At 47.0% G+C, this 17,021-nt stretch overlaps 1 protein-coding gene across 4 annotated transcripts in view; it reads right to left on the bottom strand.

Moving 5' to 3' along the window:
- The window catches only part of LOC135907709 (synaptotagmin-15-like), a 227,025-nt gene that overhangs the window by 46,084 nt on the left and 163,920 nt on the right, over positions 1-17,021 (bottom strand). For all 4 annotated transcript variants that reach the window (XM_065439423.1, XM_065439421.1, XM_065439422.1 and 1 more), the window contains one exon: positions 2,680-2,910. In XM_065439423.1, coding sequence (XP_065295495.1) covers positions 2,680-2,910 — 231 coding nt within the window. The remainder of the gene's footprint in view (positions 1-2,679; positions 2,911-17,021) is intronic.

Here is a 17,021-nt window from a genome sequence, read left to right on the forward strand (position 1 = left end):
CCAATGGTAACGTTGAATTCTCTAAACGTATCCATTAGTCGGGGTCTCATATCTGCTGTTCGCGAGTAATTGAATCCAAGGAACTTATGTCATTGGTGCGTGGGTATTATTTTTTTACCCAAGAGCACAAGGGAAGCTAAACATTTATTAAAACAACCCAAAACAGATAGAGTTTTATAGCGTTTAATTTATTTGCACTATAGAGACACTGAAAAATCCCACTATCAATCAAGGTAGCGTTTGAAGAAGCGTAGTACATATTTTACAAAACCAGAGCTTCAGAAAGCTAATATTGTTCTTGAGCGTCTGTCAAATCGGCTCACTCCGTGATTTGGTGTTGAACCGAACCTAATGTTTCGCTTCTTACAAGTTCGTCTTACTCTGCACTTTTTCATCGAATCTGATACTGTGACTAAACGCGGGTGATTAATTTCGCTGCAAAGCGTCCGCTGCAAACATAGGCGTAAATTCTCTAAAATAACAACTTTAGCTAGCACAGCGACTAAGAAGAAAGGAAGGGCGGAGAGAGGCGCGTCTGATACGGCATGGGGGAAATGTATGTGGTGTAATAGATACACCGTGGGAAATTAGCAATGAATTGTGAATTGCGACTTCGAGTGCCAAACATTGAGTCATTTAAGAAAAATCAGGTGCAATAAGGCCAAACTTCCTGGAACGAAAGTTCGAATTTGCAGGAAAAATCTGGAGAAATGTCATAGCTGTAGATGCGTAGGAGGCACCGTAAGAAATTGTCAAATGTATGCTAACTAGGGTTGTCGATTCTTGATGCGGGACTAAAACGTCGGCCGTTTGCGAAATATTCGTGCGTATATAAATTCAACTGCGCAGGCATAAAATGTTGTTAACGAGAATGTGCTGAATAAATTTCTGAGTTACATATATGCTATTGGGGTTGCTGTAGAAAATTTTGAAGTTGACCTCGGAGCTATCATAGCAATGCTTTAAGCAGCCAATAAAATTTCAGGATTGTTGCTGTAAGCAAAAGGCTTAAATTTTATTTTGACCTTTGTGTTATCTTGAGCACGTTAACTGCAAAGTAGTCGCATGTTCAACGCCTCTGGTGTCTGTGTTGTCCGTGTTCCGTGAAGGTGCACTGAAGTTGCGCTGAAGCTGTATACCGCACCGTCCTGTGTTCCGTGAGAGTGGCCACTGCAGTTAGCATTATACCAACTGATGCTACAAGGCACGTTTCGTTTTGCAGCTTGGCGACTGCCAAGTCTCACCTGGCGTAGGGTGGTGTCATTAATAAAAGCCAGCCGTCAAAGCCAATTTAGAGCGATAAATGTTAGCAGGTATGACCGGCCTGCTTTGAGAAACGCATGCTCAAGATACGTTGCATCTAAGCAGTGGCCTTAAGCATAACCGCACCTCTGAGTGCACAGTTATCACCACTAAATCGCCGGAACGGTGTGCTCCGGAGTTTACTAGCGCAATATAACAAATGCCTGTGGTTCGAAGCAACTTTATAAACTTTTTAGCAAGCGCACACTGAAACATGCCAGGAAGGCACTCAAGACCTCTTCAAATGACCTCTAAATCCAAAGCGAGCGCTCGATCGAGGGAGGTTGATGAACCTTGTCGAAACAGCAGGTTAAATACATGTGCATCCAACTGCAAGGCTACACCACACTTCGTGCTCCAAATGGGGACCAACGCACGGACGTATGCAGCTGCGGCGCTCTTTCGAAAAACACACGAGCACCGTGTTTTTGATTCCTAGCAGCTGGGGTAGTATTATCATGCTAGTTAGTCGGACGTGCGCAGAAGGCTTCTTTTAGTTCCCCAAGTTCCTTCGAAATGCAGACGAAGTGGAGTGCGGTTGCCTAGCTCAAAGCTGTTCAGTTTTTTTTTATGGAATGGCGAGAAAGCATATTCAGTCAATGCAGCGGTGAACGCTGAGGCGCTCTGCAGCTGGATTGTGCTAAAAAATAGTGTTCTTTGCTTCTAGGAGACTATCTTGTAGAAAAGGCGACGTACAAATTATATTTTAAAATGTTGTCTTTCAACACTTTCGATAAGCGGCGGTTGATAAAGTAAAGGCAGGTCGGGGGAGAACGGAAATCATTCGCCAGCAAAAAGCAGACTTTCTTTTCCTGCTTACATAGAAAACCTGAATATCTGGCCCGCGGTAAAGGCTGTCGCTGTCACGAAGGGTGAAGCAAACTGACGGCGTGATGCTGCGGCGGGGCCGTATACTTTCCAACCCACGGTGCGGTCCCGCTATATCCAAAGAAGTAAATATAGCTTTGAGACTAGAGAAAGTAGTTTCTAAGATAAGCAGGTCAGGGTCTGCTATGTAGCGTAGGATTAACGAAGCGCCTCAAACGAGCAGAAGCACTTTTCTCGCCACGTGCGCGTCATTCGCCTCCAGCAGCCACTTTAAACCCACAAATGTGGAGGAAGCTTTAACAGCGCCCTCAGCGGCCGGCCGTTTCGCGCAGACATACGTTGTTCGGCTCCCTGCAGGACAAACATTGGAGGTATCGGAATGCATTTGACTTACTCTCGGCTGGGAAAGACATGGAATAACGTGGCGGTTCGAACCCAGTTTCTCGGAAGCCGCCTTGTAGAACCCACAAGCTTCCACAGTCGCCCCTTTCGAGCCGTGAACAACGTTTCGCCCGAACCAATGGCCCTTCGAGAGCAGGCGGGGCTCACCCGACGTTGCAACCCTTGGGCATTAGGTTTCCGACGAGGCCCTCGGCCGAAGGGGAGCAGAAGGAGTTCCAGCGCACAAAGCCCGGCCGCGCCAGAGGCTGTACCGGCTCGGCCACGGTCAGCTGGGCCGGCTGCACGTCGAACGACTCGGGCGTCAGCAGCGGTGGCGCCGGGCCCAGGTCGAGCCCGCCGGACTTGGTCGGCAGCACGCCGGCCAGAGGCTGCGACAGCCTGCACGGACGACGCTACGGTTAAGCCCTGCCCTGCTTAGCCCCGCGAAAGTGTGCGTGTGTGTTTTCAGTTTTAATTTCTTTAAACATTGACTTAATTACTACATAGAGGTCAGCATCGGGGAAGGAGACGCGGCGACTTATAATCCAAGAAGTTGTGCGCTTGTACACGTTAACGCCACCCACACAAACGGGCCAGCAAATAAACACTCATTAATCAATAAAACTTACAGTCGATAGAATACATTCATCAGGACATCGGCTACACGCGAAGCATTAAAGAAGTTGTCAAGTTCAATAGCATGCAATGAATGAACAATAATAGGGGGAAAATGCAAAACTTGCATACATGTATTCTTTTATGTGGCGTTCATATACACTTTCTTGTGTTGCGCACTAATCGAGTTCGATGTGGAAGGGCGCAATGTTAGAAATAAGATGCCCTCAGATCTGTCTGGTTAATGTCGATGACGCTACTGACATGTCTCGGCTGCGCGCTGTTGCACGCTGCAACGGCTATAATAGTTGCTCGCTGCGATGCCTTGTGCGCGCAATGGAAAACGAGCGGGAACGGTGCCATGAACACAATGCTATGTTGAGACTATGTTCGTAAGGCGCCGATTTTTCGTAACATGCGTAAGCGGAAGCGCAACAAGCGTATGCGTCTAGTTCAGACTGCGAACGTAAAGGTACCAACGTGCGCAATTCACGCGAAAATCGAGGGTGAGAGTGTTGAAGGGTCGGCAACATTTACGACTGTGATGTTACGGCCGTTGCGACACTGCCAATGACCGATAACCTTTCGGTTTTCAACAACCGGTGACGACACTTCCGTCTTCCCGTCTGCAGACAGCTCCGGGCGCGGGAAGTGCCATTCCGCCATTCCGTGCGCACGATTAGGTTGGCTGTGTTCGTGAAAATTTGTGCAGTGCGCCTTGCGAGACTGTTTTCAGTTCATCTGGTTTATCCGCCGAGGAAATCGATGGCCGCTGATGCGTGCTCCGAACTTCGATTAGTGGTCTCACTAGGTTTTCTAGGAAGCGGAACTGCTGGGGCGACATGCGCATGAAGTTATGAAACATCACAGCGTCACCAACTCGGAGCTTGGCGAAAAGGCTGTGAAAATCGCTGTCCACGGCCCCGTCGAGAAATACTTGCCGCTCCCAAACCCTTCTGCGTCGCCTTCGTCGTCTTTGTGCGATTGAATACGTGACTATAAGTTTGTTTTGAGCGTGAATTTCTTCGACCTCGGCCAGCGCTCGCATGTTGACAGGAGCCATATTGGACCGCTGGTGACGTCGATTCTGCAGCTCCAAATTTGATTGGCCTGTTGTAAAAGCCGTAATTTGCCGGCTTAACTGCCGTAACCTTTTTTACAGCCGTTACGTTCGATACGCCGAAAGAGCAGTTACGCGCGTTACGACCGTAGTGTGAACATAGCTTTACGCAGCATTTGTGCGCTAAGTGAATAACACTCGTTGCCTACAATACCGACATACCCGCCGTGGTTGCTTAGTGGCTATGGTGTTGGGCTGCTGAGCACAAGGTCGCGGGATCGAATCCCGGCTACGGCGGCCGCATTTCTATGGGGACGAAACGCGAAAACACCCGTGTACCTAGATTTAGGTGCACGTTAAAAGAACCTCTGTGGTCCAAATTATTCAGGAGTCCCCACTGCGGCGTGCCTCATCATTAAATCGCGGTTTTGGTACCTAAAATCCTGTAACGTAACGTACAATAGCGACATATCGTTTACTTCCCTCCATGGACCCTTTCCTCTGTGGAAGCGCGATACTTGCCAGGACGTGAAGTAATGCTGGGTTACGTGTGTCACGTGTGTTCAGCCTATACTCAGGATTGAATCGCCACCGCACTCTGCCATTTGTTTGCTTCTGCAACATGCAGAATTTACACGTTGCACATGATCAAGGGTGCAGCACTGTCTCTAGAGTCTTCCAAAGCGACAGACGCGGAAAGAGCGGCCTTTCAAATATAGACAGCCACCCAAGATATAGATAAAATAACATATGCGCGTTTTATTTCTGTATAGTTGCGATCAGCCCGTGCGCTCTGTCGGCTGAAAAAGTGAACAGGGTTGCCCAGTTATCATTTATCGCGTTTTCAAAAAGAAAAAACGCGCCGCTGGCCGGTTCTCAATGGCATCTCCTCTGATCTTGCTACAGTGACCTCTGGAGTTCCCCAAGGCTCTGTCTTGGGGCCCCTCTTATTTTTATTATATATAAATGATATCACCAGTGGTATTACGTCATCTTTCAGAATGTTTGCAGACGACTGCGTAGTATATAGGGTTATTGATAGTGGTTGTGATTTTTATGCGCTTCAGAGTGATTTAGATAAACTTTCAACTTGGTGTCCGAAATGGGAAATGTCACTTAACGTTTCGAAATGTCTAAACATCACCTTTACAAGGAAACATTCATACAAGACATACGAGTACAAATTAAATAGTGTTACTCTAAGCAGGGTAACGGAATGTAAATACTTCGGAGTTTGGTTTACCTCGGATTTAAGGTGGAACAGGCATGTACAGGAGGTAAGAAGGAAGGCGGCACGAAAGTTGGGCTTCCTCCGTCAAAATTTTGGCCAATAACCCAGTAAATTGAAAGAAGGGCTGTATTTTACACACGTACGTTCGGTACTTGAGTACGCTTGTTTCTGCTGGGATCCTTATACGTGTCAGTTAGCCGATTTACTTGTAAAAATTCAAAATAGGGCGGTTCGATTCGTTCTTGGGAATTACGACAAAAACCTCAGTATTACCGAAGGTAAGCGCAGACTTCATTGGCAAGATCTAAAGGACAGAAGGAAGGGCTTCAGACTCAAGTGTTTTCACAGTGTTTACTATTCTAAAATAGGCACTGACAGGAACAAATATATTACGTTACCATCGTATATTTCACGTAGAAGAGACCATGCCTTGAAACTTCATGGATTTCCTTTTAAAGGTGACACCTTGCGTTATGAATTTTTTTATAGGACCACTAAGGAGTGGAATGCTCTCCCGTCAAATATTGCCGGTATACAACGTAATGAAAAGCTTTACCGCGCTTTGTGCGTTGAAATGAGTGTCAATTGATGTAGATATGTATGTACCCCCTGCTTTAATGCCTTTCAATGCGATGCAGGTACTCAATAAATAAATAAATAAATAAATAAATAAATAAATAAATAAATAAATAAATAAATAAATATAACCGAGGAAATATTGTTCACATTCGAGTAGAGCAGCCACTGCTGTAACTTTAAAAAAAGTATGTGGTTTTACGAGCCAAAACCCCGATCTGATTTTGAAGCACGCGCGAGCGGGGTAGTCCGGAAATTTGAACCACCCGGGGTTCTTTAACGGACACCTAAATCTAAGTACGCAAGTGTTTTCGCCCCCATTGAGATGCGGCCGCCGTGGCCGGGATTAGATCCCGCGACTTCGTGCTTAGCATCCCATAGCCACTAAGCAACCACGGTGGTTCACTACAAAATGGATGCGAAAGCATCAAACGGCCCATTCAGCAAAAAATCCGTCATCTGTAGCAGTGAAAAGGCAACTCCCATTGGCTGCGACGCCACGTCACACGCGCCTCGACGGAGCACATACGGCGACGCGACGCGGCGGGGTCAAACGGAAAATGCCTCGAGCGGCCAATCGCGCAGCTATTTTGCGTGCATTAGCAGGCTTGTTTCACGCTCGGAAATACTTTTTATGTAACACGTGTTGAGCGAGGGAAAGCTGCATCGGGAGTTTTTCACGTCGCTCTACAATTTTCTCATTACCAGTTTTCGTCTAATTATAATACTTAGAAGTTGATTAATTAGGACTAATTACGTAATGAGACAATGCAAAAAAGTAATCTGAGTATCTCCGAGCAACGGCAAACAACATTACCTTGGGTATTTCCAGCTGCGTGGCATTTGCATATAATTAAGTCTTGGTGCATGATAGTTGGGACACCGGCATACTGCCGCGACAAGGTCCCATTCAAGTTGCGCGCCCTTCCTATTGGACACTGTGCACGCCGTACCGTGGTGTCGTTCAGCAACAACAGGCAGCGATCTTCGTGGCACGGGCAGCCGGTTGGACCCGGCTCGCATGCGCCACGCGCACGAGGTGTCTCACGAGAAGAAAGAAGAAGACGGTTCGAGGCCAGTTTGAGAACGCGACTGCCGGGGATTTCTTCGCGACCGCAGTGACTTTTGGTCGTGAGCACAAGTTCACCCTTAATAAACATCGTTGTTTTATTAACGTCGTTAGAATATAGACCGGCCACACAGTTGCCGTTTCCCGGCAAACAACCATAATTTTTACCGGGAAACCCTTGCAGCGAATGCTATATGCGCGAAGGCGAGCTTTCCGATTCTTTCTTTTTCTTTCCCCGCATGGCTGGTGCCGCCGCTACCACGGATGCACGGACGTGAGCGCCATCTGGTAATGCTTCAAGGTGGATTCCTCTGCTTTCCTCCTCGTGCTGCCGCTGCACCCTCCTCCTCCACTTTCCTCCTCGCGCTCTCCTCGCTCTCGCCGTTTTTCGTCCCCAGCTGCGCGCCGCGTTCGCTCTTTCATCCTTCGCTGTGCTCGTTCGCTTGGTTACGCCGAGGCACGCCGACGCTCAACGCAGGAACTGGCACCTGAGAGCTGCGCTCTAATATGAAAAATGTCACGTGGCTTACCTCCGCCCGCATCAGATTGCAGCACCCTCAAACACGCTCCACGTGAGTTGGTGAGCGCAGTCTTTCCACGATGATGCATCAACCGAGGGTTCCTCTGCCACTATTTCCTCATCAGCACCAAGGCGCCGCGCTGTCACGGGCGGGGCTCGCGAGATAAAGCGTCAGCTCTGCCCCTTACATGGAGCTTGTCTGGGGGCACTGATGTTTTATTTGGGCGGACGGTTAGTCACGTGATAGTTTCTTTATTGCGCGGGCTTTCTTCATCAGCCGGAAAAAATAAACCGGCAAATGCACCGGGCCTGAAACATGCCAGCTTTAAATTTCTTTCAATTTCCTACAAGTATTCCTTGACAACACACCATTCCGAGCACTAATTTTAAAAGATATTTAATTGCAACGAATTATTAAATTGAATGGCATCAACAAAAATTACTGGTGGTTACTCTACTCGACTGTGAACAATGTGCACTTGGTTATCTTCGTGCAGAATGATCCGTCTTTATTAAAATCGCGGTGTATGATAACCGGGACACTCTGTATGTTGTTTGACTTCAATAAAATCAATTGGTAGTCTGCGCTTGCTCTGTTTTCATGAGCCTTCTTGCGGGTGGATATTTCTTCCATTCTGGCAGTAATTTCCTAGAGTTATCATCAATCAACTAGCCCCTGAAGAGGTTCTAGTCACCAGCGCGGCCGCCTGACCGTTCTCTATATCGGCCTATAAACATCACTTTGCAACTACAGAGCCAACACGTTTGCACTTCGCCAAGGAAATTTAAAATAACACCATAATTTACGTTTCAGTACGTTTCGCCAAAAAGTTAAATTAAGATGAATAGCGGGATTTTGCTGAAGCTTCTAGCCCTCGGCCTCCACAACACATTTCATGAGCTGGCTGAGGCCCAACGCATAGCGCAGAGGAGTCGATTGGCGAAAACGACAGTCGGCAGAGCTCTTCTTTAAAGAGTCGGCCTTGGAGAATGCATACAAATATACCAAAACGCCAAAGGTCTACCCTGCCAGATTAGAGCTTTGTATGGGGTATCACCAATGCCACAAAACATGGATCCGACATCACACGCAGGAAGGAGAAAAGCTAGAGCAGAATACATAGACAAAACAACAAAATACTTGGACACTGCACGATTCACGGATGCTTCACCATATCGGGCCAACGCAAAGAACATGGTGGCAGTTGTCGTAAACCGTAAAGGGAAAATCACAGCCTGTGCTTCGGTTTCCCGAGCAACCATTTTAGAAGCCGAAGAGATAGCCATCGCCTTAGCTATACGAGAAGGCATAGAGCGCAATGCTACACTAAAATATTCACATATTCTCAGGCCGCATGTAGGAACTATCAGAGGGGACAGATCAGCGCGAGGGCACGCCGGATACTTACCGAAATCAACAGAGACCTTGACGTCAGGTATACCCAAACGATAACATGGGCCCCGGGACACGAGAGTGTTAATGGGAACCTCCATGCAGATGAGGCGGCTTGAGGTTTTACTAATTGCCGAGCTGCCCATGGCAACATGGTGGAGGACCCGACACCCATCGATCCAAGTTATAAAGCGATCTTGCAACACTACAGGGAATTCAGAAGGCTCTACCCAGCCCCGCATAGGAACCTTTCAGCCGTGGACTCAGCGTCGTTACGCAGGCTCCAAACAGACACATACATAAACCTACATAAATTGCACATATACTACCCAACAGCATACAAGGACATATGCCCGTGGTGTGGGAGCACACCAACGCTCTACTACATCACATGGGAGTGCACAGCTCACAATGAAGAACAAGAAGATAATAACACGAGAGCGAGGTGGGAGGCATTGCTCGGGGATCAGCTCAGGCTCGTCCGCAGGGCAGAAAGGATGGCGAGGGCCAGCGGTGCCTTGGAATAGGGGCCCGACCACATGGCGTTACCCCGTTTTAGGGGCAACGAAGTTCTTTCTACGAATAAAGTTTTGTTCTTCTTCTGCGTGCCAAAGAACTCCGACCTCATTATGGGGCACACCATAGTGAGGAACTTCGTGGCTCCATGGCTGCTTACACTTCTAGAAATCGAATTGTCGGCAGACTGGATAGTCAGAGAAATAGACATGTTCATTCAAGCTGCTCAACAACTAGCCCTTTACCAGATATATAAGCGGAATTCAGGACACAGACACGTCTATATAGATGGTTCCAGTATAGCAACCTCTTCAACTTCAGCATTCATTACACCGCGCCTCAATAAACCAGAACAATTTAAGTTATCTCGTTCGCCTTCGCCCACAACGGCTGAACTATTCGCAATCCTGTGTGCGATAATATTTATAACTTCAGTAAGAGATATGGCGCATTAATGGGCAATTCTCAGCGATTCACAGGCGGCTCTAACATCACTCTGCAGCACAAAAGGAAAAACAATCACTTATAGTATGTACGAAACACTTAAAGACTTAACAAAGGCAAGCCAAGCGAAGCATGAAATAGCATTCCAGTGGATGCCAGGGCATTGTAAGATTCCTGGCAACACAGCAGCCAAGGAAGCAGCACGACAAGCACACCTCAAAGATGACGTGGTTCCGCTCCCAATATTTAAAAAAAAATGAATTACGCTGCATTATAAGGGCAACGTCTTTCAAAATGTGTAGAAATACGTGGCTTGACCAGAATTCTAAGAGCTTGGATTTGTATCATATTGATCCGTTTATTGAACTCAAATTTCCATTGTCATTAGACAGAAGTATGGCAACACTTATTCATCGATTAAGGCTAGGCGTTGCCTACACAAAACCTTTCTTACATAGAATTGGCTGTGCGGAACCTCCTCCTAGAATGCCCACATCACGACACACCAAGACGTCGACTTAGATCAACCCTAAATACATTAGAGCGCAGACCTTTCAGTTTAAAGACACTTTTGGGTTCTTGGCCAACTGCGGCCTTGCAAGAGAGCACTTTAAAAGCATTAAAAGCTTTTCTCAAAGAAAGCGGCATTGTTGGCCGTTATTACCGCTTTTATAGTTGTTTTCATTTCAATGCCTTTGTATATATGTATGTGTTTGTGGATTATGTTATGTTGACTGTTCTCTTGTGACTATATGTGATAACGCATTTACACGATGTATGCACCACTCACTGACAAGAGATTGTATTGTTAGGCGACAGTGTCCTTTGTATCTTTGAGAATTTCTTCTGCAGAACTGTGGAGTCATTTAACCTGTGTATTGTATGTACCATGTATTTCTTACGTCATAGTGTTACTGTGAAAACGTTGCTTGACAAGTTCTGGTGCTTGTGTAAAAAGGTTATTTACCCGCCGTGGTTGCTCAGTGGCTATGGTGTTGGGCTGCTGAGCACGAGGTCGCGGGATCGAATCTCGGCCATGGCGGCCGCATCTCTATGGAGGCGAAAACACCCGTGCACTTAGATTTAGGTGCGCGTTAAAGAACCTCAGGTGGTCAAAATTTCCGGAGTCCTCCACTACGGCGTGCCTTACAATCAGAAAGTGGTTTTGGCACGTAAAACCCCATACTTTTTTAAAAGGTTATTTGATATGTAATCTTGAACCCTGTATGTTGTAGGGTAGAACAATTCAACATCTCCTTATATCAGATCGATAAAAAAAGAAAAAAAAACTCCGTATTAATTTTACACACTTGCACGATTCTTTATCGTCACGGTACACGAGCGTCTTTGTATTGAATTTACTCTCACCGGAATGCGGCCACCGCAGCCATAATCGAACCCGTGACCTCGTGCTCAGTAGCGCAACACCGAAGCCATTGATCGCCGATAAGACTCCTGGCTGGTCGTGAACCTCACCATTGAATGTCGGCCAAGCAAGTAAGGCACCACAGACGTTTATGGACAACACGACCGCCCTTGTGATGCACTTGTTTGTGAAATAAGGTTATGTCGTATTCTCACAAAACATTCTAGTAATTAAGCTCGACAGGTAAAGGTTGGGGAAGCGCCGATACGCTGCATGCGCAGCGTCAACACTAAGCCTCTCGCCGCCGGCGCTGGCCACAGAGCGAACGTATACCGAGGCACCACAGCGTGATTGCGTAACAGTCGATATCTGTGTTTGTTGATAAGTGAAGACAAAGAGGAATCTTTAAAAATTAACGCTTTCAAGGTGGCAAAGTAATACACAGGCTTTAAGAGACCTTAAGATAATTGTGCCAACTTAGGGTTCTTAAACGTGCAGCAAAGTCTAATTACACGAGCTTTTTTGTCTACATTTATTAACTTAATCGATCAATTTTATAACGCTGCGCCACAAAAACACGTGGGAAGGGAGGAATTGATTATGAGCGTTCACATACACTGGCGCGCAGCGCATCCCGAAGTCCACGCCCAGGGGCGCTCCAATTCCAATTCTGCAATTAGGCCTCCACGATTGGTCAAAAACTCTTTTGGACCAAGCCCATTTCGCCTGTCAGTCACGCGACGTCACGCAAACCACGATAGCTCCCCATCTGATATGACGTGTGCGCACTGATTATGCATGATTGGACGAAACAAAAGAAAAATAGTTCTTTCTAATTCGACTCCTTTTCGCCATTATCCCTCGCCTGTTGTCCAAAGTTTTCGGGCTGCACTCCATCACCTGCCTGTCACGCGGCGTCACAAAACCGGGAAAACTCACCGCAACAAAGTGACGTGTACGCGTTAAAGATGCATTAATATGCCGAACAAAACTGAATGTTTCTCTGAATAGCCGCAGGCTGCCCCGTTCGGAAAGGAATAAAAGATGGCTGCTGCCGATCGCTCAGGCACCTGCTACTCGCACCTGCCCTAGGGCATAGGTTTATTTGTGCACAATAAAAATTTTACGTGGCCATGTAACGTTTTCGAGCACTTTCGGCACGTTTATCACCTCACTCTGCCAACTCTTCTTTCCTGAGGATCCGTTTCAGTATCATTCGTAACCTTTCGTTGCATGCCGCCGCGATTTTCGACTAGCAACCGCAACCGCATGTATAGGAGGCCCTCGTATAAACGAGGAGAGCGTTTGATTGGTCCGTTTAGGCAACCCTGCGAGTCATCGCCCGATGCTTGCGTCGGCGGTTGATTGATTGATTGAAAACTTGATTATTCCATCGAGCTGGGGTGCCCGCCTCTTAACCTGCACGCAGGTAGGGGGGGGGGGGGGGGGTGGACGAAGCATTCTCCGCGCGTTGAGGACGGTGTGTCTTCACGGCCTCAACGGCCAGGCGGTTAAGCAAATTTGACGTCAGGAGATTGGAATAAAAAACATATTGGAATAGTTAGAGGGCCCCAGGCTTCGCGGGCGCGCCCGCGAGATGGCGAGGCGTGTCTACAGGGATGCGCGAGAGGGAAATCCGGCCGCAGTACACGCACGCCTCATGCATGACGTGTTTCGGCGGGAGCAGTGCGGCGTGTAGCTAGCATTGTCTCACTGCTCATCTCTTTGGCGCCGACATTAATCGTGAGATGGATTCTGCTTCAATTTTTTTAGATGATATATGGTAAAAGGAGGCGTTGGTTGCCTTTTGCTAACGGCACCTATCCCTCCCTACTTGGTTTCCCTTTAAGCTGCTGACGTCCGCGTTTTCGATGTAAGCTTGACTCACCACAAAAGCACACACGTCATCATGTTGGTTTCATGCTGGAAATCGGTGGTATAAGGAACTGACTCATTCATCGGTGACATCTGCGGTGGTGGCCGTGGAAGAGCAAATGTCAAATTCTTTTTTGTGACGTCAATGCATGCGCTCTTATACCTTAAACAAGAATAAGTCAATCTGATTTTGCCACACTTTTCTTGTGAATCACGCCGCAGTTATGTCGACTGCAGCAGACGCGGCGATGTTGGCTTTCTCGGATGCACCGAATTAAAAAGGATAAATAAAAGGAATACGTTTATTAATTTCTTGGCGCTACGAGTGGAAGAACGAAAGTATAATAATACATGGGATGCATATACTCTATTTTTCATAACCTCTAAAGCTTTCCTTTAAGCGATAATAAGGAGGGGGAGTGATTAGCACAGAAGTTGAAGCTTCATGCGCAAAAAATGCCAAGTTCATTTCAAAGGAATGAATTACTACATGCGCGCTGGTTCTTCCGTCGCGTACCTGAGTTTCATGTTATACGTGGTAAGAAAGTTAAGAGCTTGTTGAAAGCGTCGTTCCTTTCAAAGTCGTACTGAGCAGCCACGAATTCGGTTGTTACTTGTTTCATTCGCTGTCAGCGGTTACTGAATAAATTCTTGAGCGGAAATGGAAAGCTTGCCGCTTTGCCCAAAACGCGAAGCAGAAAAAAACGATATTTGGATTAACGTAACTAACTACACGGCGGTATGAGACACGCGGGCGCGGTATCACAGAACGTGACACACAAGAACACGGCCGCCGGAGTTGTTCAGTCGGGGTACATGTGCAGAACTCTTCACTGAATCAAATTCACGTAACACTTATGAGTTCGGAGTTTTCGTACCGTACCTGTTCTGGAACTCCGTTTTGAACTTCGGCGGGTATACCCCCAGAGTCCAATGAGCGGTGCTTTTGCAAGCGGCAGACAAAGCGCAAAGCCGAAAGGCGACTATGCATTCCCAAGTTTAATCCTAAGTGTACAGATGTAGCACATTCGAGTAAAGTCTTGAATTCAGGACAGGGCGCACACGAAGGGCAAAAGTAACAACACTCATGAAACGATGAACAGAAAAAGAACAAGTGCCAGATGTGCGGGTGGGACACCTGCTCGTGTCGCGACACGGTAATACGAGCATACGAGTGCGAGGACCGCACATGGCAAAAGTGAACACTGTTCTGCAGTATGCTAACGAGGCACTTGCACTCTATAGATCGGGAATGTGCTACCCCGGACGAATACGTGCCCCACTTTCTCTCGCAAGGCAGCAGATTGATGAAGCGCGAAGCCCACGCACGCACGAACACTAAGGAAGAAAAACGATATGGAAAGAGAGAAAAAAAAATCACGATGCAAGCTTTTCTCCTAAACGGCGCCATCGGGCTACCGGAACACGTAATGGCGACGACGATGCCGTAAATGCAGCTCGAAAGGGCATGAACAGTTGACGCTGTTGAAGAAAAGAATTAAATTATGGGGTTCTACGTGCCAAAACCACTTCCTGATTATGAGGCGCGCCGTGGTGGAGGACTCCAGAAATTTCGACTACCTGGGGTTCTGTAACGTGCACCTAAATCTAAGTGCACGGGTGCTTTCGCATTTTGCCCCCATCGAAATGCGGCCGCCGTGGCCGGCATTCGATCCCGCGCCCTTGTGCTCAGCAGCCTAACACCATAGCCACTGAGCAACCACGGCGGTTCTGACGCTGTTGAAGTCGAGACGAAGTGCTGCAGTCTCGATGCGCATGGAGATGCGTGGCTCCTAAGTTTGCAAGTCAAGTAAGTTGAAAAAAAAATGAGAAAAAAAGAAGACGCGTGTGCACGACGAACCAAGACGCATGGCTGACTTGTGCTGCGTCTTCTTTCGCGTTGTGCGCGCGCGTTTTACTCGCACACCACTCGGCCGAGAAGTCTGCTTTGTTTTAAGCGGCAACCGCCACCCAAGTCGCCGTGCTGCAATCGCGGCTGAAAGGCGTTCTAGGCAGTTGTCACTTTAATCGCACCAGTTCATCAATTACAATCACGTGGAGTGATATCCAACTGAAAATGCCCAGCAAGGGCGTTCTATGCAATTGCTGCTTACGCGGCAAACGTCACTAGGCATTAAATTGTGGGTGTAACGTCTCGAAACTGCAGAGTGGATTACGAGGGGCACCGTACTGGAGGGCTCCGGTACACGGGCGCTCTTGTATTCCTGACTCCATCGGATTACGGCTGCCGCGGCTGAGCCGAACCCGCGACTTCGTGAGGAGCAGCGCTACGCCACAGCCACTGAGCTACCGCGGTTGGCTCACGCAGCTTTTACGTGCTCGAAGGTGTCGTTATAAACTTGCTTTTGAAGTTTCTTTCTTTTTTGTAATCTTGTTACGTTTATTTCTTTGTTGCTTTTTTTATATAAGATTTTGGGATAGCTGGCCCCAAACTTCCCCGGCCTACTTCACAGCTAAGAGAAGAGGAAGACGCACACTATTCAGTACGATTATCTTGGATCTGTTTCAAGCCCATGCTTATTTGGAACCCCGTGCTCGTTCCGAAGTGTAACATCTTTAGCAGGTCTGAGCGACCAGTCGGTTGTAGATTTCTCGTTATCAAACTATTCGCCTCGTAATTGAAAAGAGCTGAAGTTGATTAGAATCTACGGCAAGGGTGACCGTATACAGTTCCATAAATGCGCAACTCCAAGCTTTCCTTAATGCATTTTTTCCGGAGTTGCGCATGAGCAGCGACTGTTATTTAAATCCAAACTAAACTCATTAATCGATTTATACCAATATGCAGGATTAGGAATAATAAATCGCCATGGTTCGCACTTTCCTTAAAACTACTGCTAAATAATAAGAAGCTCCTGCACCTACAAGCTATAGACTATACCAGCTACATCTGGCCCGTTGGGCACCGTATCAGCTATTTGCGAACAGTTATATGCAAGCGTTGCCGGTTGCCAATCATGCATTTTCTTCAAACGACGCTTCCTTCTTTGTGAGCACTTCATCCGCACAAATTTTGGCATCGCGACTCTAAAGCGGTTCTAGAGCTAACGGGCAATATAATGACGTAGTCATTCCGAGGGCGAAGTACTGTTGCGTGCTTAATTCAGTTTTTCCATCTCGTTTCGTCACCAACGTACCCACCAAGCTTCCGAGTAGTCATGATTATTGTTTCCTCTATGTGGATTTGATATTGACTTTTTTGTATAAGTTAACCGAAAACCTCCAACTTAATATTACTGCTCAAATTGCAGTTAATATTAAGTTCCTGAAAAATGCAAAGGTCCGTTCATCCATTATGCTTTCTATGCTGTTTTCGAGGTCACGGAGTCCAGTTCATTGCCCGATGCTTGGAATGTTCGGAAGGTGATTTCCTTGAACGAAACTGTTAAGGTACTCTATCTCATCAAGTACAGACCAATTCCATTGACAATCATACCATGCAAGCTTATAGGGCACGTAATTTACTCTCACATTGTTTTCTCAAGTCAATATCTTCGGCAGCGCACACCAAAACGGCTTTAGAACAAGTCTCAAATATCCTTACAGCGCAAGGATAAACGCAGACAGAGAAATAAATAGCAACACGGACAGCGCTGTTTCTTGTCTCTGTCTACGTTTAGCCTTGTCCTATAGGGATATTTAGGATTACCCTCCAACTACTTCAAACTTCTATCTTGTTAGGAAATAGTATGGATGCAAAACCCGCCTACTATCTTTTATTCACGGTATATGTTCTGCTGTCGACCGCTCTTCCTTCATCGAATGCATTTTCATTGACCCTGCTAAGGCGTTCGATCCTGTTTGGCATAAGCTCTTGCATGTAC

Source organism: Dermacentor albipictus, chromosome 1 (genome assembly GCF_038994185.2).
Source record: "Dermacentor albipictus isolate Rhodes 1998 colony chromosome 1, USDA_Dalb.pri_finalv2, whole genome shotgun sequence".
In the NCBI taxonomy this organism is placed as follows: Eukaryota; Metazoa; Arthropoda; class Arachnida; order Ixodida; family Ixodidae; genus Dermacentor; species Dermacentor albipictus.